At 43.3% G+C, this 25,943-nt stretch overlaps 2 protein-coding genes across 2 annotated transcripts; both read left to right on the forward strand.

The window, feature by feature from the left end:
• Positions 1 to 5,626: 5,626 nt before the first annotated feature.
• LOC129587400 (nucleolin-like) lies at positions 5,627 to 7,212 on the forward strand. The gene is made up of 3 exons (XM_055481138.1): positions 5,627 to 6,368; positions 6,587 to 6,763; positions 6,856 to 7,212. The coding sequence occupies exons 1-3, from the start codon at positions 6,117 to 6,119 to the stop codon at positions 7,210 to 7,212; spliced, it is 786 nt and encodes a 261-aa protein (XP_055337113.1). The 5' UTR covers positions 5,627 to 6,116.
• Positions 7,213 to 10,624: 3,412 nt separating this feature from the next.
• LOC129587574 (uncharacterized) lies at positions 10,625 to 14,446 on the forward strand. Its single transcript, XM_055481375.1, has 5 exons — positions 10,625 to 11,046; positions 11,141 to 11,945; positions 12,029 to 13,430; positions 13,487 to 13,643; positions 13,705 to 14,446. The coding sequence occupies exons 2-5, from the start codon at positions 11,555 to 11,557 to the stop codon at positions 14,347 to 14,349; spliced, it is 2,595 nt and encodes an 864-aa protein (XP_055337350.1). The 5' UTR covers positions 10,625 to 11,046; positions 11,141 to 11,554; the 3' UTR covers positions 14,350 to 14,446.
• The last annotated feature ends 11,497 nt before the right edge of the window (positions 14,447 to 25,943 follow it).

Consider the following 25,943-nt stretch of genomic DNA (forward strand, 5'->3'; position numbering starts at 1 on the left):
CAAAACTCTGGCAGTGTCTACAGCTGTCACGGCAGTGTCTACAGTAAGTCTACGGATGTCTACCGGTGTCTACGGCGTTTTTGCTGGCCGAATCCGAAAGAACTGGGAATGTCTACGGCTGTCACGGCAGTGTCTACAGTAAGTTTACAGATGTCTACCGGTGTCTTCGGCGCTCCTGCTTCCAGATACGAAAACTCTGGCTGTGTCTACGGCTGTCACGGCAGTTTCTACAGTATGTCTACAGATGTCTACTGGTGTCTACGGCGCTCCAGCTTTCAAATACCAAAACTCTGGCAGTGTCTACGGCTGTCACGGCAGTGTCTACAGTATGTCTACAGATGTCTACCGGTGTCTACGGCGCTCCTGCTTGCAGATACGAAAACTCTGGCAGTGTCTACGGCTGTCACGGCAGTGTCTACAGTAAGTTTACGGATGTCTACCGGTGTCTACGGCGCTCCTGCTTGCAGATACGAAAACTCTGGCAGTGTCTACAGCGGTCACGGCAGTGTCTACAGTAAGTCTACAGATGTCTACCGGTGTCTACGGCGTTTCTGCTGGCGGAAGCCGAGAGCACTGGGAGTGTCTACGGCTGTCACGGCAGTGTCTACAGTAAGTTTACGGATGTCTACCGGTGTCTACGGCGCTCCTGCTTCCAGATACGAAAACTCTGGCAGTGTCTACGGCTGTCACGGCAGTGTCTACAGTAAGTCTACGGATGTCTACCGGTGTCTACGGCGTTTCTGCTGGAGGAAGCCGAGAGCACTGGGAGTGTCTACGGCTGTCACGGCAGTGTCTACAGTATGTCTACAGATGTCTACTATGTCTACCGTTTGAAAAAATGCGGTCAGTTTTTTTTCTTTGGTACAAAACGTTCCATATATAACTGTTTTATATAAGCTATATGTAGTCAGAGTGATCTATTTTGGCTAATTTAAATGAACTGCTTTACGTGAAAGACGCTCGTTTCCGCTGTTTGTTAAATCATTATTGAAATTATTAGCATGCGACACAGTTCTAACTTATCTATAATTATATTGTCTGAATAATTTGCTTGAAGCTAGTACTGTACAGTGCGTCAAAGCGGTGATAAAAATTAACTGAAATTGTAACATACACCATACGCAAAACAGTTAGCACGCCGCCAGAACTATACTGGCGAGGTCCTAACTTAGAAGAACAAACCAGTTATTAATAACCACATATCACACATATATCCATACTGCATCCTTACCTGGTTCCAAAAATCTCGATTTTTCAACCGGATCGTATGCATAACGAATACCGCTTATTCGGGTCTGTGCACGGTATCGGATCAAAAATTGGAACCCCGCATGTGAATTGTATCAGAATTTAGAACCCTTTTTTGTTGTGAAAATAGCCGCTTTCTAATCGCGACTGACAGCTGCTTTAATATCAGCTCGCTGCAGTTTCAGTAACGACTGACATATGAACACAGTTTTTGGTATCCTTTTCGGGTAATAAATTATCCAATTTGTATTATAAATGACGCCGGCGCAAATCCGCTAAACTCAGCCCTTAGAACTAAGTAAAGGGCACATCAAAGCCTTATTAATTCAGTTTTGGTCTCAAACGATCATTCTGAAAAAGGCTTTTTGAACCGGGTCATCAATCGAAACTTGTAATAAAATAACACCTGGTGATTAATTACTTTCAGTCACATTAAAATTAATTTATTGATAATGTTCAGCACTGTACAGATAGTGCTTATTGAACATACCCAGTAATACACCACGACTGCCGCCATACTGGAGACGGACAGTTTCGGACCAGAAGAAAAAATACAGTGCTGTAATTTGTAAAGCATCACGAAACAATTTCAGCAGGGAAAAGGATAGTTAATAACTTATTAATGAGTGAAGCCGCTTTAAAATTCACCACTTTATTAATAATAATCGCACAGTTCAGGTAAGAAAGAAAGAAAAACGCTATCTTATTCACAACAGCAAAACTTCATTTAAACTATCCACTCCGTCCATTGTGCCAAGGATAGATGCTGCATTTCCACGCTGAATCTCCAGCGATATTCGTTGTCGTAGAAACTCATGCGATCGACGCTCTCCTGTATGCTCTTGAAGTCTTTTGCCCAACTCCTTCACGATGGCGATAGCCGACGGGCCCCAGGGGCCCATCGTTTCAAAGGCGATGGGAGAAAAGATATAACGCCCTAGCAGATACGCATACCGTCGGGACTTCTTATCTTCGGCTTGTACAGCAGCAGTTCCAGCCGTAACCGACGTCGATAAGAGATGGGAAAAGGCCATTGTGTCAACGCACGTCACATCCCAGGCCAGACACATTCCTCTTTTCCAGGCGAAGGTTGTACAACCGTCAGGGCGTTGATCTGTTATAGAGGACGTACCGCGTGGTTCCAGCTTAGCGGGAACACCGGCTGAAACACACGCACGACATACGATGCTGTTTAAACCTCCATGGCGCGCGTGCCTACCGGCCGAGTAGCTGCACGATAAGCCATGGTGTCCTAACTTGTCAACGCGCTTCTGGCATTTGGTACAGTCATGGGGCTCACAAATATCCGCTCCAAGACGAAGACCAATAGAGATTTTAATCGTCTCATCGTCGAGGAGGTTACCGATGTGGGCTGAGGGAAGCGCATTCAACCAAATACCGGCTTCGGGTCGAGACTGAGCGAGAAAACGAGCTGTGTTAATGACGTCACCCCGAAACAGGTCCAATAAAACAGAAGCCGACACATTACAAAGCGGCAAGTCCCATGTCTTTTGGAGCTTCCGGAAACCAACTTCTGGAACTTCTGCTACGCGGGCTTTGGTTTTCCACAATTCCACTGCTTCTGAAGTATTAACCGCCGGAAGGTGAGGAAGCATCGATGACAACAAATCAGATACGGAATGAATCGAAGCCAAGTAGGCTGGAAGTGCTAATTCCTCCGCACGAAGTATGCCAATACCTCCTCGACTGACCGGAAGTGTCGCTTGTCGCCAGCATGGATAGTCATCATGGTTTACCCGGACGTTACTGAGTTCTTGAAAACATGAGCGCAGTGACTCGTCGATTTGATAAAGCAATTTCGAATCTTTCCAGGCATTGCAGCATCTGAGCACATATATTATCTTCGGGGCACCCAAGCAGTGTCTAAGTAGATACAGTGCATGGTGGCGAGGAAGAAGTTGTAACCGTTCGCAGGCTGTCTTTATGGCGCTTGATTTCTCGGAAAGAGTTTCGCCAATTGCATTATCCAGCACCGGGGCGCCTAGCAAGGTTAGAGTTGAGCTTGACACCACGCGGAGTTGTGGGTGGCGCGAAACAAATTCATCTACCACTGCTTGCCGTTCAATTTCGGTGCCTCCCGATACAAAAAGTTCACATTTAGCCTCGTTTATGTCCAGTCCAATGGCATGTGCGCCTTCGATGACTCGTCTGAAGTTTTCTGCAACAGTCGCCGGCGTTCCGCCCAGGGTTCCGTCGTCTAGGTACCAGGCATTAAGCTCGGTATCCAGCGTGGCAATTACCCGGAGCAAAGCCAGACAAAACAGCAGCGGTCCCAACGGGTCGCCTTGTTGCACCCCAGACTCAGACGACATCACCATTCCATCAATGAACAAGGAAGAATGATGTCCATACGCCGACCAAAAGAAATCATCGTATTCGGGAAAGTGTGTATGTACAGCATCCAGAACCACTTCACGAGATACGGTATTGAATGCATTGCGAAAGTCGATTTTTACGAGTGCTTTAATGCTCTCCGGTTTTGACTGGACAAAATGCCTGGCTGCGTGGACGATGGCTTCGGCTCCGCCCCGTACGTTGAAGCCAGACTGCTGAGGAGTGAGCAAGGCGGTTGCCCGGTCCGCTATTCTGCTGCAGATGATTTTGGCAAGTAGACGACGCATCGACAGTCCTACCGCTATAGGGCGCAGCCCGCCGTCTTTCTTTCGCAAAGCCAGTAATTTACCTCCAAAGAATATCGGCCGTATATCTGCAGGTACTTTGCCTTGCATAACCAAGGACAGCAAAGAGGCCATGGCTTCGCAAAAAGGACCGCTCAGATCATCTAACTTTGAACCCACCAAGTCCAGCAGATGTTGGGGCCTTAAGCCATCTGGTACTGCTGCTGAGCCCCGCGGGAAAGTGTGGATAGCGGCAAAAACCTCTGCGGCAGTTATTACGGGCGCAGCAAGAGCGGTGGTAGCGCGGCGAGCCGTAGACGGTGGGGCGCATAAGGGGTGCTTCTCTCGTAAACTTTGGAGAACTTCAGGGGTGCAGACCGCCACTGAGTCAGTAGATAACAAAACGCGCATTGCTCCGGAGATGGATCCGTCGTCAATCTTCTGACCGACTTGACGAACGAGATCCTCATCGCTGCTGCGTTTTCTCCGACTTGACGGTGGGGGGCTGGGAGGCAGATCCGTACCTTGTTCGTATAACGCGAGGTTCTTTTTCACTGCCGTTGCAAGTGAGGCTGCTCGTTCCGATTTGACTTTATCTGGGAGGCGGAGTGCACTAGGGCAGAAAGAGAGCAGCTTCGACCATGACTGGCTGTCGTTCTTGGTGGCGACCTGGTGGAGCACTTTCTGTAGCGCGGATCTCACCGCAGGTCTTGCACCATGGGGAACGCGGCGTAGTATTCGCTCCTTACTCGGGTGAAAAGATGCGGCCGTAGGTGGGGTAGGTGCAGCTCCCCGCGAATTGCTAGAAGTGGAGGCAGCGCTGGCGGCTGGGATCAGCTTCAGATCCTGCGACAGGGTCTTGGGGCAAACGGGTCTGTGGGATCCCCAGGCCTGCAACAGTTTACCGCAGCCAGAACAAGAAAACTGAGGCATGGTGGGGAGGGCATTCGCCGAAGAATATCGCAATTAAAGGAGCAGATAGTGAGGGACTTACAAGAAAATCGCTGGTGTGTCGCTGGATGTCTACGGGACAGCTGCCACCACACAGCCTCTGGAGAAACGATCTACCAGACTAAGGTCCCGTAGCCACCCTCCATACTGAATGACGGGAAATTTGTCATTCAGGGGCAAAAATCACGAGCCCAAAAATTCCAAATCACGATCTCAAGATGGCGATACGAAGGTTAAATTTAGAAAAAGCTCAAGAAAAGTCCTTTGGGGGGACAGCCGGGAAATGAACCCGGGACCACCCGCAATTTGTCTTATTTTACAATTAACAAACTCGTTAATTGTAAAATAACGAGTTTGTTAATTAGTAAAATTTAATTGTAAAATAAAATAGCCGCTTTTGTACCACGATCGACATTGGTGTTTTGACTACTGACAACCGTTCACTATGGTGCCGGCTCGGCTCATGTTTGGTATGCGTGTAGGTCAAACATCGCCGTCATTCCAAAAACAAACGGCGCCCTGTACTCGTATACAGTAAACAAACTTGGCATTTAAAGGGTAGCTCTACAAACAGCTTACTCTTATCTTATTGTTTTGCTGGCTGATAATTTTGCCCGTTGTATTTGTACAAGATACATCTGCTTGTGCCGTATCGTCATTTACATGTCATGTAAATGACGATACGGCACAAGCAGATGTACCCAAACAGTACATTTCGATGTTTGATATGCAACCGTATACTCACGTTAAAATTAGTTGCAGTAGATACAAAAGCCTCTATGCCGTAAGTAAACAAATCGTAAAAACCTCTTTCGATAGGGAATCAGGGAGAAGTTCAAAGTCGTTAAATGTTCTTATGTAAACAAACTTTTGATAGGGAATCAGGGAGAAGTAAAAAACACTATGTACACACACCTGTGCAAACACATTCCACACTTTTATTGCCGTACGTTCCAAACTTTACGAGCACACTGACCGGCAAGAGACACAGAACAGAGAGAAGGCACTGATGATCAGCCGATCTGATAAGCGCTGAACCAGGATGTGCTGCTGCTGCCCGTCTTAATTACTGCACAGACACACGTGCATTTGCAAATCTGGTCATTTGCATTGCCGCTCATTTGCGTTTGGCAATTTTGATTTTCTCGCTAATTGCACACGGTCTGCTTTTTGGCCTGCATTTTAGCGAAGTCTGACCTCGCGGTATTTCGTCGTGCTTTTTTGTGTGGCTGTGCTTTGGTTGTTTTTTCTTTTACCGTTCTTATTCTCGCCTGCAATATGGACACACCTGCAGCTGCATCTGACGGCCAGCGTCGATCCCCGCGTATACAGGAGATTGCTGCACGCACATCACCGTCTGCACCATCGGCATCCATAACAGCGGCCACGGCACCATCAACTGCCGCGCCTGCGAATGCTGAACGGCCGTCTTCCGCTTCTACGGGCAATGGTTCTCCAGCGTCTTCTGCTGCAGCACCTGTGGCCCCGCCGTCATCCTCAGAACCGATCGCCGGGGCCAGCGGTGTACAGGTACACAAATTAAAAACTTTTTATTTTTTTGTGGTTTTTGTACGTGCTGGCACATTTAGCCTTGTACTTTTATTCGGCAACAACGTGTACTCAATGACAAGAAGCCTGCGCAAATTTAACTATTTAAAATGATTAAATTTAGCTGTGTATGATCAACAAGTACGTTTCATACGTGCTATAATTATTTATTGCGTTATACGTTTTGCTGCTTCGTTTAGAAGGCACCAAGGCGACGTCCCGACCACGACCCACGGATCAAAAACAGCGTGAATGTGGGCAAGCGAATGCCTGTGGCACCCGTGGAGGATGACGAAGAGGAAGAAGACTCGGAAGAAGAAGACGCTGAAGAAGAAGAAGAAGACGAAGACGACCAAGAAGAAGAAGATCCGCAACCGGTAAGAAAAAAATCATTGCCATTTTATGGTTTGACGCCATGATGAAAAGTTTGACGCCATTGTCTGATTTTCGATTTTTTATTGCATTGCAGCCTGCTAAGCGACGCCGCACTGGCGGTACAAGTGCCACAAGCGTCGCAGCGGAACCAGCCGTCGCGGGAGTGTTTTGTGAAGGCAGTGTTGCCTATTTCGATACCACCAACGCTGTGCTGGTTGAAACTCCAACTCAGACTTTCGTTTCTGGGCAGTGGCACGGACGCTTCTTGATGCCAGTCAGTAACTTCCGTGGCGCTGATCTCTCCGGCATCCCTATTGCGGGTCCTACGCATCCCGATCGCCGCTTGCCTGTGGGGGACGTCGAGGAGAAAAACCGCGCTTTATACGAACGTCATATGGAAAAGTGCGATTGTACGGGGCTACGTGTGTGGCTATTGCTACGCCAAGGCTGAATTTAAGCCCGCTGTCCATATCTTCGCTGATCATCGCCGTTCAAAGGCGCGGCAGGATTGCATCCGCCATGTTATCGGCAAGCGGGCTGTGGGTGGACGGGCAGCGCAGGGCCCATGCGTGTACTTCGCCCGCGCCGAACCGGATTCTGCGGGCATCAAAGGCGTCACTGCACCAACGAAAATCGAACCGTTGGTTCCGTACGTAAAATTGCCCCTGGTGGGAATAATGAAGTTGTTCCGCATAAGGGGAAGCACTATGGCAACATTCGAAAGGAATGAGATTCCGTGTTATTGTTTCTGTTGCGGGTAAATTTTGTATGGTTGGTGTCTTCTCCATGAAGTATTTTTGTTTTATTGCTCTAATGTCCTGAATGCTGTGCAACACTATTATGATTTTTGTTTCTCATCGCCCAATGCTATCATGATATTTTGTTATGTATACGCCGAAGTACTTTTTTATGGCTTTTTCATGCCGCATTATGAATTTCGAAGAACGAATCAACTTAAACGTTACATTTTACACATTTTACGTACATTTATGCAAATCTGCAAGTGCAATGTAAAAATCCTTCTCCGCATTCTGTACACAATAAAATGAAGTGAAAGTTTCTGTCAGCATACACATGAAATTTCTGACATATGGGTTCGTTAAACAGCGCTCTCTTTGCATTTGCATGCCATAAAAAGTTACAAGTGTAAATTAACACCTGTTTAAGCGCTTGATAGGCTTTCTCCACACGTGCACCACATCGCACCACTGTTTACTTTCGACCTGGCATGGCGTGTACGCGAAGTCGCTTGTAGCCAATAAACTGTTTCAAAATGCAGTAAAATTTTCAAACTGCAATCTTGTAAGATGGTTGACCATGCGTAAGTTACCGACAACGACAGACTTTCAGTTTAAAATTTCCAAGCCGTTGTAAGTTTTGAATTTTTATCTGGGCATGGATTCTCGTGCAACTTCCACGCCGAATACCGGCTGTACCAACGACATCGACGTGGACGATTTAAGCCTAAGCGCTATTTTGACCAAACGTTTTGTCTGCTTTGGCCAAAGAAGCTTGGCCGGAAGTTACCAACGCCGAAGTTGAAGCTGGTACGTTCATATCGCGTTTAAATTAGGTGAAACGAAAAAATTTATTTCGCTTATTTGCTAGCCATGGCCAATATTGACGACGCAAGTGCACTGCCTTGTGGAAGCCAAGATTCAACGCCTTTGGCAAGCAATTCCGCGGGTACTAATTTTTTTTTTGTTTTCATTTATTACACATTTATCAGTCATATACTGTTTTTTAGAGAGCGAGAACACCCGACCGGAATTAAAAGCGGATGATAGCGATGTCATCGTCGTAGATGATCTGGTCCAAGAGCCATCCAACGGTCGAATTCCGGTTAACAGCCGTAAGTAAACTGAATTAATATTATTGTTATATTTAGTATAAATAAATACAGTATCGGTTTTTCTAACGCAACGTACAACTTCTCATGCCGCATATAAATTCGGATATCACATAAAAAACGTTTGACGCCATTTTTGCCGCCATGTATAATATGTTTATATGTGTTTAGCGCAATGGGAAAATCCTGATCAAGCCGACGAGCACGATGATGATATTGTCATCGTTTCATCATCTCAAGCTAAGAAACGGAAGCCTCTTGTGCAGACGTATCTTGCTCCACCTGGCAACCGGAAGCAAGCGCCACCGGCGCCGTACAAGAAACGAAAGGCTATCCATGAGCGCTTCGCGAATATGCCAGCATCGCCCGTACAGTACGGAGCTGGACTTCCTCGAGGTGTGCTTAGCGCTCCCCTGCTCCGCGGCCGTGGCCGCCTGTGGCTATACCCGGATTGAGGCGTCCACCGGTCATGCCGGGGCCGCGCCCCAGCACTTCGCAGATGGCAGCAGCAGTTCCACGTGCCGAAATGACGATAAGGCCGAACGTGCCCTCCAGCTAGTACGTCCGTGGGGAGTTCCAGGATATATCCCGGCTATGCCTGGATACTATCCCGGTATGCCAGGATTTGGACAACCATTTCCGCACTGGTATGAGCCGAATGCGTATCAGCGGGAGTACGACATGATGATGAACATCATGCACGGTTTTGGTATCGGGAATGCTAACAATGGGCACGGCTTCGGTTTGAACGGAATCGGAAACGGCAACAACAATGGGGACCGCTTCGATAATAACAGGAACGACAATCACGGGCATGGAAGCGTCGTCAACGGAGATAATAATAATAATAATGGAACTCAGTAAGTTTCGGCGACGCGAATCATTTTGCCTCAGCGCTGTTATTATCTATGCGATATAATTGTGTTTACTTGCATGCTATCGTTTTATTTATACTGACCGTACGATATTCTGATCATCCCGCTAAAATTAATTCTGTGGTTTAAGTGAAACTGTATAAACAGGTTGATGCTGGATATTTGATTTTTTTATGCGTGTTTCACTGCTCAATGTTAACCTGCTTATGGTCTGTATTCAGCGTGTGTTTGAGAACTGTGTGCTGTTTCTGATTATCATTAATTGTTTTATTATTCTCATATGTTGAATACTGATATTTGGCTCGATGCATGTATATGCATGATACGTTTGCCGGACATTATATTTATGCCTTAAGATAAAATTAAATAAAAAAAAAACTGTACCGTTTGGAGATCTGTAACTGCATGCATATCACGCTAGCACAAACAGCAACAACAGCGCAATAGAATCTTAGTTTATTTTTAGAAACAGAAAACTGTACCAAATCAACCAAAACACGCGACGCATCACGACCGCAGACAACTTTCGAACCACGGAAGATAGTTTTACCCTACTATTTCGGCTCACTCCACAACCTATGTCACTGATGGCGGCGTCGGCGGAAGTGCGCAAGCTATTCAGTCAACTTTTGGCGGAGCTTTCGGCTTATCATCAAGTGAACGGTAATGACAGAGTGCGCATTGTTTTTGAACATCCGGAATTAGCAAATCGAGCATTTTCAACTCCCGTTATGCCTTCCCATAAACTATCTCCTGAGTTTATACTTCAGCTAATCGTGCGCATCATGCAAAGTGGAATGAATTTTTATTTATTTACCGATGATTTGCGGATCACTTTTACGCATTGCCGCAATATCCAGGGACGGGGTCGTTTACCAGTAAAGAAGGGGAGAATTATGTTTAAGGTGAATGAGATGCTGGAGCGGTCCAAAAGTGTTGTTTGCATCAAGAACAACACAACGTATGATCCTGAAGGAACTTTATGTGCCTCACGAGCAATTGTGGTTGGATTAGCGCAAACGCTCGGGTTACCGGGTTTTACGTCAGTACTTGATTCAAGAATAAGCATACAACATCACCTAGCTGCGCAACTACGTGCAGAGGCTGGTGTTTCAGACGGTCCTGTTGATTTTGATGGAATTGAAAAATTCGGAAAACTTTTAACGGAACGCTATGATACTCAGTTAATTGTCATCGATGCGGAACTCCATTTCGAAATCACTTATTCCACACCTTTTCGAAAAAACTTCGTCGCTATACTATATCATGATCAACATTTTGATTGTGTAACCAAACCATGGACGATTCTGGGATTTCGTGCACGGTGCCTTATCTGTGGTAATTTTTACCACGATAAAAAGAGTCACAAATGTTATCGTCCCTGTTACTCTTGCATGCAGCCCGACTGTCGATTGAATGATTTTGTCAAAAGAGTTTGCAACGACTGCAATCGCAACTTTCCATCCGACGAATGTTTTGAAAAGCATAAAGAACGAATTGCTTACAAATCCAAGGATCTTACCGTTTGTGATGCCTGGAAGAAATGCGCAGACTGCAACAGGTAATTACTGTAATTTTATTAAAAGTGTTATTCAACGTAATTAATAACAGTTGCACTGAAACATATTTTGTGACTTCAAAAGCTAATTTATTAGGTACATAAATCCGCCTGGCCGGAAGTACTCGGACCCACATGTCTGCTATGCGACGCTGTGCCTGAATTGTAAAGAATTTGTTCTTCCTAACCATTTGTGCTATATTTTAAATGGAGAAAAAGCGCAAAACAAGAAAGCAAAACCAAAGAATCAAGCGGTTGCTGAAAGCGAAACTTTTGCTTCTGAAGATGATGCCGTGTCGGATTTTCTGGACGATGATGCGGAAAGTGAAGCACGCAGCGAAGAGTTTTGCGATGATGTGGATGAAGTCGTTAGTGATGACGCGGATGATGAGTGCGAAGACTCCGAATCCACTATTTCCGAGACAAGTAAAAAACAGCAAGTCCGTTTTGAGAACAAAAAATTTGTTTTGATTTTGAAACATGCCTGGACAACAGTCGATATCACCAGCCGATGGTCGTGGCCATGATGTGCTTGGACGATGATTCGTTTGAGATTTGTTTCAGTGGATACGGATGTGTTTCTGAGCTACTTGAATGGATTTTTAAAAACTGCCGATCGTGCACCTTTTTGTCACACAACGGAAAGCGTTACGACAACTTTTTCATCCTTAGTGGATTAGAAAAGGAAGGCCACATCGTCGAAAAAATTCAAGATGGCTCCAGTATTACAATGCTAAAAATTCCCGGGCTGAAGTGCAAGTTCATCGACACGCTGTCCTTCATGCCACGTTCTCTTTCGGAGCTTCCAAAAGATTTGGGAATTGACGATTTAGTTTTGAAAGGATTTTTCCCTTACGCGTTCAACACGCCGGCAAACCAAAATTATCATGGACCGTTGCCAGGTAACAACTTCAGAAATAAAATTTTACTTTTCATGGCGTCAAAAATGGCGTCGAAGTTTTAAAAATTCAATTTTTTTATTTAGGAAAAGAATATTTTGACTGCCCGCGGATGTCACGAAAGAAATTTGAAGAATTCGAGAAGTGGTATGATGATGCCGTTAATACCTTTGGGAGCAATTACAACCTCCTGGAGGAATGCAAGAAATACTGCGTGAACGACGTTTTGGTTTTAAGAGAATGTTGCCGGATTACACGCAAAAACTTCATGGATATGTTTCCTGGTATCGATCCATTCGATTCTGTAACAAATCCGTCAGCAGTGCTTCTGGCTTTCCAAGTTCATTATTTGAAACCAAACACCATCGGGATTATTCCTCCAGGTGGTTACGGCGGGCGACAAAATCAAAGTTTCAAAGGATTTCAGTGGTTGTCGCATATCGAAAGACAGTTGCAAGAGAAACAACCGGAGGATTTCCTTCAGACTGCTCGTTCAGCTGCAGGTGAAAAGTTTTTGGACGACAAAATATGTGTTGATGGATTTTGGGAACCCACCGGAACATGTTATCAGTTCTACGGGTGCTTTTGGCACGGCTGCAAAAAATGCTTCCCTGACCAACGGAAAATGAACACGGTCAGAATGCGTACTTTTGGCGAATTGCGAGAGGAAACGCTAAGGATTAAAAGAAAGATTGAAAGCTATGGCAGATTTTTTGTGGGAATCTGGGAATGTGAGTACGACGAATTGGTTAAAAATGGAAAAATCATACCGCAAAAAGAATTTCGACCGCCACTGAATGTACGTGACCACTTGTTCGGCGGAAGGACTGAAATTTTTGCCATGTATAAAGAAATTCCACCACCGCTGAAAGGAAAAGCTTTCGATTTCATATCCTTGTACCCGTCAATAATGGTGTACGGCAAGTATCCAGTGGGTCATCCTACGATTCTTTACAATAACTTCGGCGACCCGTTCGACTTATCGGAATATTACGGCGTGATTTATTGCCGTGTACTTCCCCCTAAGAATTTGTTTGTACCGACGTTGCCAATGCGACTGAAAGATGGAAGAACCGTCTACACGTTATGCAGAACATGTTCTGAAGAAGTTAATATTGCCAAACAGTGTGAGCACACAGATGAAGAACGGGAACTTGAAGGTGCATGGATCACTCCTTTAATGGAACAAGCTGTATCGGACGGGTACAAAATTGGCCACATTTTTGAGATCCACCATTTCGAAGAAACGTCGCAATTCAATCCTGAAACCAAAAACGGAGGAATTTTCGCTCAGTTTATTCTTGACTTAATCCGTGGCAAAATCGTGAACAGCGGGTTTCCGGCGCACATCGTGACGGAGGAAGAGAAATGGGATTACTGCCGCAACTATGCCGAAAAGCTAGGAATTGTTTTTGAACCTGACGAAGTGCAGCTAAATCCAGGCGCAAAATACTGTGCGAAAATTTGGGTCAACGCTGTGTGGGGCAGGTAAAAGCAATATTATCGATATTTTGTAGTGTGTTTCTGTACTAAATTTTTGATAGGTTTGTTATGAAAGCGCTGTACCAGCAACATAAATACTGCACTACTTATAAGCAAATGAAGGACATCGTTTTCAATACATCGTTCGAAACAAAAGATGTTCGGATCGTGAATAACGGCAAAGCGTTGGATGTCACCTATATGGAAAAGAAAAACTGGGTATTATATTTCGGATTGATTTTTGTCAGTTTTATTCAGCATTGCATTTTATTTCTTTTAGGCTGCGCCAAACAAACGATGCAATCCGTACATTGGTGTTTTCACTACTGGTTTGGCTCAACTGAAGCTGTTGCAGCAACTACGGCTAGTTGAGGATCGTCTTCTTTATTGCGACACGGACTCCGTTATGTTTGTTAGTGAACCGGAAAAGCCAGATCCACCTCTTGGAGATCTGTTGGGCGAGTTCTCCGATGATCTGGGTGGTAATTATTTCGTCGAATGGTTGGCACTGGCAAAGAAAACGTACTGCCAAATGATGTCTAACGGGGAGGAACGGATCAAATGCAAAGGTATCCCGAAAACCGAAGCACTGAAAGATCGTTTCCACGGATCGGTACTACGGGACATGTTATTCAGCACTGGCCCATCAACTGTCCAAGCATGCGATGACATAACGTTCAAACGGAACACCACGGACTTTACCATTCAAACTGTGCCTTTGCAGCGGCGCGTGGGATGCACATTTACCAGCAGAGTGATCGGAGAAAATTTTGTAACGTACCCGCACGGATATGAAAATATTCCCTTTCCTAAAATCGGCTCGAAGGAAATGGATCTCGTATTTAATTTGCTTGAGAAATACACCCCTGCTATGTTGTATGAAAACATTGACGATGATGTGGCTCTCGAATCCTTAGTGGATTAGCATAATTTCTACTAATTCTGGTTTGCGTATCTTTATTTGTGTTATGGCGTCAAAAATGGCGTCAAAGTGTATACTGTGTTCTTTTTGATTTTCTACTTTTTCTGTCGAACAACTGAATATTCTTTGCATTTATTATATTAAAAAACGTGAAACATCGGTGGACATTGTCTTCTTTCAAAGTAAAGCCGAGCAAAAAGCGATAGCGCAGAACTATTTACCATTATTCAAAACTGAGGGCACACAGAGATTATTCGCTTTTCCGTTCTACATACAAATAATGTCAAACTAATACGATTGCACGAGAATGATGAAATTTGCAATACCAATGAGCGCACGCAAATTATTCCAATATGCATTCTGCCATGTGCAATGCAGAAATTTCCATATCCCAGGCTTCCGGCTTGTTGAAATGTCCCAGCGGCAATTCCTGTCCTAGTTCATTCTCCAAACGGTGAAGTAAGTAACACAACGTTGACCAAGTTCCAGCGATAGACTTCACCCCTGTGCAATCCGAATACATTGTTCTTTGTCGACACTAGTTTCAAGTGGCGTTGGAAAACACGTCACGGTGGTGTTTCGCTTTCCACGGAAAGAGATCGTTTGAGCAGTACCATCCGTACGAGCCAGATGCATGTTATCAATGACCGAGCGATCTTCAAAAATTCGGAATAACTGGGCCATTTCTAAATCGTGTAGACAGATGCCGTTCTTTTCAATGAGGTCCAAATCGACAACGTTTGGTTCAAGGGTCGTAACCATTTTCACCTTCCGGTCACACCAAGTCACTAACACCATAACACTGCAATTCAAATAATACACTGTCGCGCCATCAATACTACCGATTTCACGAAACTCATTCCTCAGAGCTTCAATGTACTCTTTATATCTAATTTCAAATGCTGCGTCCATTGCAAAAAATATAAGAACTCCTTACTAAATCAAATTCAAATGGAGAGATCTAAAATTTGCAATCTTTTGTTGGTAGCCGGACACAGCCGATTATCATCAGTGTACTTGTGGGCAGCCCCAACTATTTAGGCCGCACGCGATTGGTCAGAAAGAAAAAATAAAAAATTGCTGCCAAGATGGACGCGCAACAGATACAACGCCACGTGCTTGACATTTCACTCATCAGTTGGTTTGTTCAATTTTTTAAACCTAAAAATGTCGCATTTGAGAGCCGAAAATAATGGGCGTTTGAAAAGCGAGCTTGTGTCAGGGCTTTGTTCTTCCGGAAGTTCTCGCTTACCAGTACATGATCAAAAATCCCTTTTGTATAAACGCAGTGTCTCTGCCTTCAAATTTATCGTTGCGTATTTGATGAACCAGCAGTTCATGCAATCGGAGCGTTTGGCCTGCAAGGGTTGTTATTCTGTGTCACTGGAGCATTCATGCAAAAACCGACTCAGTGATCGTAATTTAAAGTCTTCAGTCTTTTATATTTTATTAAACACTCTCAACAAAAGAAAGCTGAAAAGAATTTTCAACCAGGTTTTCGAGGAATATACAGGCGAAAAGAATAAAATCTGCACTTGTATTTTATATTATAAATGCCTGACTATCTGGAGACCGCTGATGCGTAAACAGTTTTTGGATAACGCTCTTCCTAAAGGTTTGGACAAAAAATTGGTTAAAATCATTCATGGAATCATTGTTGAAAAAAATTTATCTTAACCCAGCATCACCTGGGGGTTTCGGTGGCATCAGAAAACTTCTTCATGCCGCAAGAAATGAATCAAGTGAAAAGATTTCTGAAAGTGATGTGCGTGAATTTCTCACAGCTCAGCCAGCTTACTCTTTGCATAAACCTGTCAAGAAAAAATTTGCTCGTCGACCGTTTGTTGTTATGTCATTTGGTGAACAACTCCAAGCCGATTTAATTGACTACAGTTCATTAGCTGTACACAATGACGGATATAACTATTTGCTTGTGGTAGTCGATTGTTTTTCACGTCAAGCGTGGGTGGAACCTCTCCGGCAAAAATCCGGTATTCAAGTAAAGGATGCTCTTCAAAAAATTTTACAACGTTGCGGCTTTCAACCAGTGCGACTGCAAACGGACCTGGGAAAAGAGTTTTACAACCAACATGTTTCCGGTTTGTTAAAAGAGTATAATATTGATCATTTTTCTACTCAGAACGCTGAAATTAAAGCCGGTTTAGTGGAACGTCTTAACAGAACAATTTCAACAAAATTATTTCGCTATCTCACATTTAACAAATCAAAGAGATGGATTGATGTTATACAAGATATTTTGGATTCATACAATAACTCTCCACATCGCTCACTAAAGAACCATACGCCTAAAGAAGTAAACAAAGAAAGCGAAGCAGAGTTCGTGAAAATAATGAAAGAAACGTGGAAACTTAATCATATTTTGACAAGAAATTCGAAAACCAACATTAATGTGGGAGACTACGTTCGATTAAGTTTAAAAAAAACTCCCCATGAAAAGGGATACACGATTGGGTGGACCATTGAAGTGTACAGAATAAAAAAGCAAAGATACGAAAGACGGCCTTGAAGTATTTTTTGTGGAAGATTTGAAAGGTGAGCAATTAGAAGGAAAATTTTACCTTGAAGAATTGCAAAAAGTGGCGAAAGAAACGAATGAATCCGCTGAAATCGCTGTTATTGGAAAAAAGAGAAACAAAGTCCTTATTCATTATGTTGGGTGGAATAAAAAATTTGATGAATGGATTTCAGTTTCCGAGTTAGCTAAACGTGGTCTAGTGCTTGTTTAAATAATCAATCATGGATTTTACTATTACTGCTACTTCTGATAAGCTGAACGGCAATACTGCCTCTGAGTTTACCGTGTATTTACCTGATTATATGCAACTCTCGTCAGATTATGAAATGGCTTTAACGTTTATACAATGTCCGAAGCCAATAAATTCTGATGTAACCACCCTTTTTGTGCACTCTGATTTAATAAGAAGTCAAATTTTAAATAATTCAAGAGTTTCACTATTAGCTTTGCTGTCCGTCAAAGAAGCATGTGGCGGAAACGCATCGAAACGTGGATCGTACACTGACATTGCCGTCAATCAGTTTGACAGAATTTCATTTTCGATAACGGATGCAAGTGGCAAAAACATTTTATTTGAAAAAGGCGCTACTACTGTACTTCAGTTACATTTTCGGAAAAAATAATCATGGATGATATCCAAACGTTCAGCATACCTGCTCAGGTTTATGTGCAGCTATTATCACCAACATATAACCACAGCGAAGGGCATGCACAAACTGGATATGGCGCTATTGGGAATTTTTTTGGTAGTTTGGCTAGAACGGCTAAAAATATAATATTTCCAAACCTCGTAAGGTTAGGGAAAAATGTTGTTAACGACGTTCTTCATAACAAGACGCCTCTGTTGGATTCGGCTCGGAATCATACTGTGGAAGCTATGCAAAACATCGCTAGTAAAATTCAGGGAGGGTCCGGAAAGCGAAGAAAGCGCAGAACTCGCTCCAGAAAAGTTGTCAAAAATATAGAAAAGCCAATCACGAAGCGGAAGCGTCGCCATCGAAAAAAGAAGCAGGCAGCAAAACCGAGAAAGCGAGCTGCTAAACGTCACAAGAAATCAAAAGTGAAAAAATCTTTGAAGAAGAAAAAGCTGCGTTTTCCTCTGAGTAATTTACTGAATCAGAAATAAATTCTATAGAAAGCCACGTGGCAATCATGGATCTTCAATCAGCTCCTCTATGTTTAAAGTCTGAGTTGGACCACTTTTCATTTCCGCCTACCCAAACGGCTATCGAATCTGCAAAATATGTATCTTATAACCCAATTGGGAATACTCTTGATGTTGATACCCTTTCATGGGAAATCGCTGGGACTCCCGATGAAATGATTGATTTGGCTCACAGTGTAATTTTGTTGGATGTTTGTGTACGAACCTCAGGAAACGCACTACCAGCGGATGCATTAAATTTTGGTGCAGTGAATAATTTAGCGCGTAGTTTATTTAGCGGACACGAACTTTTATTTAACGGCGAATCAGTTTCATCGATACCATCGCTATCACATTACGCATCGTACTTTGAGAATTTATTTAATTATGGAGAGCATGGCCATGAGCAGCTGTCACATGCTGGATGGGTTCCGGAAACCCCGGGTCAATTCGACACGTTGTTGCTAGCCGTACCCGACCCAAATGATAATGACTTGAAAGTTAACGAAGCGTATGTTGTCCGAAATCTGGCTCTTAAAGCGGGAATCACACTGCGTCTGTTTTTTAAATTTCCGTCTGATTTGGCTAATCAGCAGCGTCTGATTCCGACTAAAGTGGACATGAAACTTGTTTTAACACGGGCTAAAGATAAATTTGTTCTTATGTCAAGCGTTCCAGCCCTAGATTTAAAAATTGTTATTCAGAGAGCAACACTACGTTTGAAAAAATTAGGTTGGACCCAGAATTTTTGCTGGCTCATGAAATTATGTTGCAAAAACGTAATGCCTTAATTCCATTCATTGAATCTAACATTATGGAAATGACTATCCCGAACGGAAGTAGTCATTGGTCGCGGGACGATTTATTCCGCGGGACAATTCCCAAACAAATTCTTGTCGGCATTGTACATTCGCAAGCTGTTGGCGGCGTGTTAACAAGAAACCCATATAATTTCGTTCTTGCTGGAGTTGGTCAGATTGTAACTTATATCAACTCGGAGCCGTTCCCAGGGAAGCCTTTAGAATTAGGGGATCACAATTACCGCGATGGTTATCTAAGCTTAATGGAAACGACCGGAATGCTGTTTAAGAATTCGTGCCTGTCTTTTATGCAAGGCGACTGGGGACGTGGGTTTGCAATTTACGGTTTCAATTTAGAACCGGATGTCGGAGATCATTCATGCATTAATGCACCTCGCAAAGGAATTTTAGGATTGTCAATTACATTTTCCACACCAACAACTGAGACCTATTCAATTTTAATTTACCACAACAGAAACGCGCTGATAGAAATCGATTCTCGCCGGAATGTTTACTGCCCCTATAAGCGTGCCTAACAAAAATAATGAATAACTACGAAATACTGGACATTATTCAACACGACGCCTGTTTGGCTAAGCATTTTTAGGCGTGTATTCACGGGACACACTGCCATCCGGCATTCAAACTAGGTTTCCTTGTGCACTCATTGTTAATTCGGACAAATATAACATGCCCGGAGAGCACTGGCTTGCCATATTCGCAAAAAACAGAAACAACGTTACATTTTTCGACTCTTTTGGAAAAACATCGCTCTTCTATGGCGTGGAAATCGACAAATTTTTGTCCGATAGCTTCCCTGAATGTAACGGCTATTACCGTGAGAATTATATACAACTTCAGGATCTTAACTCTAAAACTTGTGGTTTATTTTGTATTTATTTTCTATATCATTCTTGTCGTGGTCTTATGTTGCGTGCTATTACTGATAAACTTGAATATCCGAAAAATCTGAAGCGCAATGATGTTTTATTAAATAAGTTTGCACGACGATTTTTACACATATGTAAACATCCGGAACGTTGCTTGAAACGTCATCCGAAAAAATTGCAATATTCGTTGCCGATGTACAAAGTAATAAAGTGAAAAACATATTTTCATGCTGTTGTTGGAAATTTAACAAATATTAAGCAAAACATTAGACACAATAAGCATAATAAAGTTAGTATCGTCGCCATGATGTACTTGGTGTAGCGTTTACGCTGCCGCGACCACTACGGGTTCCACTTCCCGAACCTTCAAATTCATCCCCATCAGCCGTTTCATACAGTCGACGCCGTTGCGCGTTAGAAATTAAACTTGCTGGAACGTTTGAGTATTTCATCGCATTTATTAACGTCATTAAACCAGTTGGTGTGTAAGTGCTGGTTGGATTTGTTGGCGCTGTCACCCAGCGCAGAAGATCAACGATATTGGTCCCCGGTAACGCCATGCCATCGTTAATTATATTCCAATTATCCGCAACACTCAAATTCGTGTGTTCCAAAAGATGATTTAAAATCTTCTGAGCGTTACCTTGCTGCTTGCTTGGCAATAAATCTTTAATTTTGCTCGTAATGTGTTCGCTTGCGTCTGTGGTGTCGACAGGCTGCGGAATAGTTAATTTTCCAGGTGGCATTGCAGTAGCTTGGTATAACATATTTCCGTAGCGCGTAAAAGCATCATCGTGCACAGCTAGTTTTTCTTTTGCGGTTAAGTTAGGATTATGTAAAGCATTATTACCATCCGCATATGCATTATATAATGGTTGAGCGAACCGATCCGTATGCGCATGTGTTGAAGGAAAGTTGAAGAGGTTTGTTGCTTGGGCATCTCTGTGTTGTGCCAACTGGTCAGCGTTAAGTAGAAACATTTTACGTGCAGCCATATTAGTTTTAAATTTTCCCAAAACAAAACTTAAAACAGGAGGTAAAATCAGAGATAATAACGCGGCACCTTTTGCTAGAAGGAAATTTCTTTTCTTGCGACGAGAAACGTTGCGCTTTGATAATAATTTCACATACGGCAGCACACGTTTAAGCCGTGCAGCTTTGCTTGTTTCAGTGACAGGAACTACTCCTTCAACAATTTGTAACGCACACTCAGAAATAGCATCAATGAGAGTATCTTCAGAGTTTTTGATGATTGCTTTGATCAGCTTTGGTTTGCCTTTTGCAATAGATGATAGTAAGTCCAGATTAGAAACGGTATGACTGCGCTCCATTATGAGGGAATGTAAATTTCCGGTAATTTTTCTTCGTTTTCCCCAAAAATGGCGGTACGCAGCCGATATTTATCAGGCGTTGTGTGCTGTAAGTCAATTACAATGTAGCCGTACGGTCTATCTAAACATCCGGCAAGTGCTGCTTCAAAATACTGTTGCTTTTGAGGGAATAACTGTCTTCCCAAAATTTGAAGTTGTTGTCTATCTTGCGGATTTTTAAAACAGATAATGATTTTGGCGTTCAGTCTGATGTCACGAGCATAAGCATTCTTGAAGAAAAGGTTTTGAGTCAGAAAAATGACAGTGGTATTAGAATGACGTCCACCATTGCAAAATAATTGGGCTACGTGTTTACTTGTCTTCTCTTCAAGATGTAGGTCATCAATAATGCATACATTAACGAAATTTTTATCAAAATATCTTGGTTCAGAAATTTCGTCCGGTAATCCTTCGATGAAAATAATAGGTACGCCTTCTCTAAGTAAATCGTCGTACAATGTCTGGTACTGCTTGTAGAACCAATAAACCCGATCAACTTTTGCTGAGAATTTATTATAACGTAACAAATTAGCCACGAACGTTGATTTGCCGCAGCCAGAATTACCAGAAATAAGCATCGAAGTCGGATGTAAAAATTCGTTATGTAGAAGGATCTCCATTGCTGAGATTGTTGCTGCCAAATCCTAATAACTGACGTGTACCGTCAAATAAAAAAGTAACAAGCGGCATAACAACTGATTTTAAAGGAATGCGGTTAGTAACTTTTAGTGCGATAACAGTAATAATGCGCATTGTTTGAGAAAACAGAAAAGGCACAACGTAAAAGAGCATCCAGAACAGAATCCCATGTGGCTTTGGCTGCCCATTAGGATCGTCCGGCACGTAAACAGGTGGCAACGGTGTATCCATTGTGGCAAAAAAATTCTACGAAAAAATTGATCCTTTTGTACGATTCAAAATGACAAATGAAGGATGAAATATTTACCAGCAGTGGCAACAGTCGTTGTTGTTGATATAGTGACAGTGGTTGTTCAGGATGCCGTAATCACCCCAAGCTGGGTCCATTGGTGGCCACACCCGGTTCGAATTGGTTGGCTCTTCCTCTTCGTACTCCGGGTCCTGCGTTGGAAAGCCGTAGATAGGATTTAGACGAATCATTGCTTCGTGTACCTGGCACACGTTGTAATAGAAATCGATGTTCTGGTACGACTGCAGCTGTTCATCATCCGTGCCACATGATGCGTAGATCTTCAGTCCAGTCTTGTCCGGCATTTCCGCTGTAATGCTGATATACACGCGGACATGCTGCAGCCTCCGTTCTTCAACTTCACCTTCCCACTTACGCAGTTTCCACTTCAGATAGTTACGCATCCGGCCGTGGGCTAAGTCGCGGACAATGTACTTCCAGGACGCCAGAGCCACCTTGTTGAACGTACGGTCAGGAAATCGCTGCTGAATCTCGGCAAGCTGTTCCACTGGCTTGACAAATTTAAAAACCAATTCGGCGAGGCGTTGCATTTCTGAAACACGCTCAAACTGCACTCTAACTGCCATGTTCAAAAACGGATAATCTTCAGCTGCAAGTGCAAAACGATTCTTCAATGCAGTATAAATTTCACGGATGTAGGTGTCCTCAGTTGCCGTTGCTGGCATAAAATACGTAATTCCATCAGGAAACCCCATGACATGACCCGTTGGATAAAGAGCACCAACAACGCCACTGAACGCCATTTTGGAGTGAAATATTCAAAAATTAAACTGAAGAAAAAGTTCAAATGATTGTTGAAAAAGAATGAAATGAAAAGCCGGTTATGCGGCAGAATCTAACGCGAACTTGTTTACATAGTGCAGCCAATGGCTTGCACAGCCTACTGGCTACTGGTCATTTGTTAGAATAATATAGATCGGTATACCCGCCTCTTGATCTGCTCGGATAAGAGCAGCGACAATAAGTGGGGTGGGATCAGGCAAAAGCAACTGCTTCGCACCTTTCAGATAGAAAAGTTTTCGAAACATCATTTTAGTCTATCGATGCGCGAGACGGATTAAATTTGGATGGATTGCTTCCGCCGATGCACTGGTCGTCGCTGATTATTCACTAGCCGTTATGTTTACAGCCGTGCGTTCCGTGACCTGTCCATTCCTATGTACAGTTCGCCGAATGCATGGTTATAGATGCGATATGTTTATGGCAAAATTGTTTAGGATATTCTACTTGTGGATGGCACCATTATTGTTAACTATTGTTTTTTCATTCGTTTACAGAGATGCATTACACGGTAAATGCGTCTGCATATGGCGTGGAAGGCATCTCTATAATGGAATGGTCCGATTTTTTATTTTATGGCAGAAGTGTTTAGGATAACCGGACTTCCGAGGCGGCATCTGTGTTCCTTTTTATTTTATAGAGGTGCATACCATGGCAAATACAAGTGTATATGCCGTGATAGGCACCTTTATAATTGAAAGGACACTTCGCAGGAAAACTGATCATGATCGTATGGCTGTTGCATGCACAAATTTCGAAAGTCGCCACCACTGTGGACTATGATAGTGCAACGACTGTTGCATGAAATATATCAATATGAATGATTTATGCGATTTATGTTTTGACGCCATTTTTGACGCCATGATATTGACTTGAATTAACATTACCATTTTGACGCTAAACGAAGTCTGTGTGCATTGGCCTACCACTAGGCAGCAGTACGATGTGCGAAATGCATTTCCGGCAGCGCCGATACCATACAGCACATGCAATGACTGTTCGGACTAGCGTTTTGTACTGACAGTGTGTGGTGACTAGTGGTGATTTTTTTCAGTTCTTTTGTTATCTTCTGATTTCTACCGAAAATGGCGTTTGTTTCTGTCTTGTTCGTCTTGCTGTGCTTGTGCAGTGGTGTGGAGTGCGGAAAATGGATCCAGTGTTACGGGAAATGTCTGTGCAGTTATGATACTGGTATTGTGAACTGTACAGGTAGAGAACTGTCAGCGATCCCTTATCCCACCGAGCCGAAAACCTGGATTCGTCATATTGCCTTCAGCGGAAATTCCGTTCGTGTCATCCCTTACTATGGTCTGTCCGTTTACTTTCCTGGTCTGATGTCTGTTGATTTGTCTGGAAATCCTATCGATGAGTGCGTTACTCCGCCACCGTTTGTGAAATTTCGTGTCATCTCTGTTTGTGGAACTGGCACATCGGCTAGCACTGGTTCTCCGACGATTCCAGCCACTACACATGCTCCTTACATCACCACCGACACTGCTGGATCAACTGCAAATGTCATGCCATCAGAGACGAGCACTAGTGTGGATGAAGACGCGGAGATGAGTACCACTAACATTTTGTATTTCTGCGTTGGTGCGGTTGCTTGTGTTGGAACTTTCGTTGCGTGTGCCTGTTTTGTGGTGAAAAAGTGTGCCAAGAAACAGAACGGCCCCGCTCTGGAGCGACTTGCTGAACCCGATGATGCGATACAGATGCACGTCCGTAATGAGAACATTTACGAATTGTAGATGTTTTTTACAAAAAGATTTATGTACAGATTTTTACTTTTATGAATCTCAACTGTTGACCAAATTACAGTCAGTATTCTGTTTTACACCGCTAGCCATACGAAGTTGTGATTTTTTGTTAGTTTTTTTATAGTTTTTACTCTTCTTTGATCTTGATGGTTGTGAGAAAGATAATTACGCTCTTCTCCGATTTTGTGTTATGACATTTGAAATGATCTTCTCTCTGTTCTGTGTCTCTTGCCGGTCAGTGTGCTCGTAAAGTACGGAATGTACGGTAATAAAATGTGGAATGTGTTTGCACAGGTGTGTGTACATAGTGTTTTTTACTTCTCCCTGATTCCCTATCAAAAGTTTGTTTACATAAGAACATTTAACGACTTTGAACTTCTCCCTGATTCCCTATCGAAAGAGGTTTTTACGATTTGTTTACTTACGGCATAGAGGCTTTTGTATCTACTTGGTCTCCTTGAAGCGACCTTTTGTCTGGGCATTGCGACCGCTTCAACAGGTGCACCTTCCAGAGAACTTTAAGCGGTCGACCGAAGAGAATTTTTCTATGGATTCTGATTATTTGGTTATTCCGTGGGCACCACAGAAAGCCTTGTTGTCGCACCCAGCCAACGCTGTGTTCGTTAGTCATTGCGGCTGGAATAGCACGGTGGAAGCGGTGTGCTACGGTGTACCCATCGTTGCCTGGCCAATGTTCGGTGATCAACACTTCAATGCGGCCCTGCTGGAACGGCTGGGAACCTCGGTGACCATTCCCGGAACGGGTATGCGCGATGTCCGATTGGTTCCGGCGGGAGAAATTGCCGGCGCTGTGGAACGAGTGGGAGAGTTTAACGGGACCGTAAAGAGTGGCCCGCAGTTTAGGGAGAATTCGATGAAACTGGCAGGGAAAGCAGCTGAGGTCATTTCGCCGACTGGCTCGTCAATTCAAAATTTGATGAGTATTTTAAATAGTCTTTCAACCGCTTGATGTTCAATCTTCTTATTTAAAAAATTATTGATGCCTGTATTTTGGTATTGCATGTTTTGTAATTACTTACCGAGTTTGTCTACGAATTGCCACTTTTTTGGTCAAGCATACATGTTCAAAAAACATGTTTGCTTGCCTTGGGATATAAAAAAGTATTCGATAGAAATAGCGTTATTCACGGCTGCTGTTACATTAGCGGCAATGGCTTGTGTAGAAAACAGTAAATGCTACTTTATTAATTAATTTAAGACTGATCTTTTAAATATTTTTTATTTTGTTATCAGCTCTCCATGTAAATTAATTACGCGTGCCGCGAAAAATTAGACAATTTTACATGTAATAACAAGTCTCCATTTTTGGGTATGTACTATGTACCAATTATTTTTTTAGTCATATCAGCT

Source organism: Paramacrobiotus metropolitanus, unplaced genomic scaffold (assembly GCF_019649055.1).
Source record: "Paramacrobiotus metropolitanus isolate TYO unplaced genomic scaffold, Prichtersi_v1.0 Parri_scaffold0000025, whole genome shotgun sequence".
In the NCBI taxonomy this organism is placed as follows: domain Eukaryota; kingdom Metazoa; phylum Tardigrada; class Eutardigrada; order Parachela; family Macrobiotidae; genus Paramacrobiotus; species Paramacrobiotus metropolitanus.

What these genes read in the sequence shown, in the direction of transcription:
- LOC129587400 (XM_055481138.1), top strand. Translation starts at nt 6,117, where the DNA reads ATGGACACACCTGCAGCTGCATCTGACGGCCAGCGTCGATCCCCGCGT. An exon ending in CCGGGGCCAGCGGTGTACAG is followed by an intron (nt 6,369 to 6,586) that starts GTACACAAATTA and finishes TGCTTCGTTTAG; the next exon opens with AAGGCACCAAGGCGACGTCC. An exon ending in AAGAAGAAGATCCGCAACCG is followed by an intron (nt 6,764 to 6,855) that starts GTAAGAAAAAAA and finishes ATTGCATTGCAG; the next exon opens with CCTGCTAAGCGACGCCGCAC.
- LOC129587574 (XM_055481375.1), top strand. Translation starts at nt 11,555, where the DNA reads ATGGTCGTGGCCATGATGTGCTTGGACGATGATTCGTTTGAGATTTGT. An exon ending in TTATCATGGACCGTTGCCAG is followed by an intron (nt 11,946 to 12,028) that starts GTAACAACTTCA and finishes TTTTTTATTTAG; the next exon opens with GAAAAGAATATTTTGACTGC. An exon ending in GTCAACGCTGTGTGGGGCAG is followed by an intron (nt 13,431 to 13,486) that starts GTAAAAGCAATA and finishes AATTTTTGATAG; the next exon opens with GTTTGTTATGAAAGCGCTGT.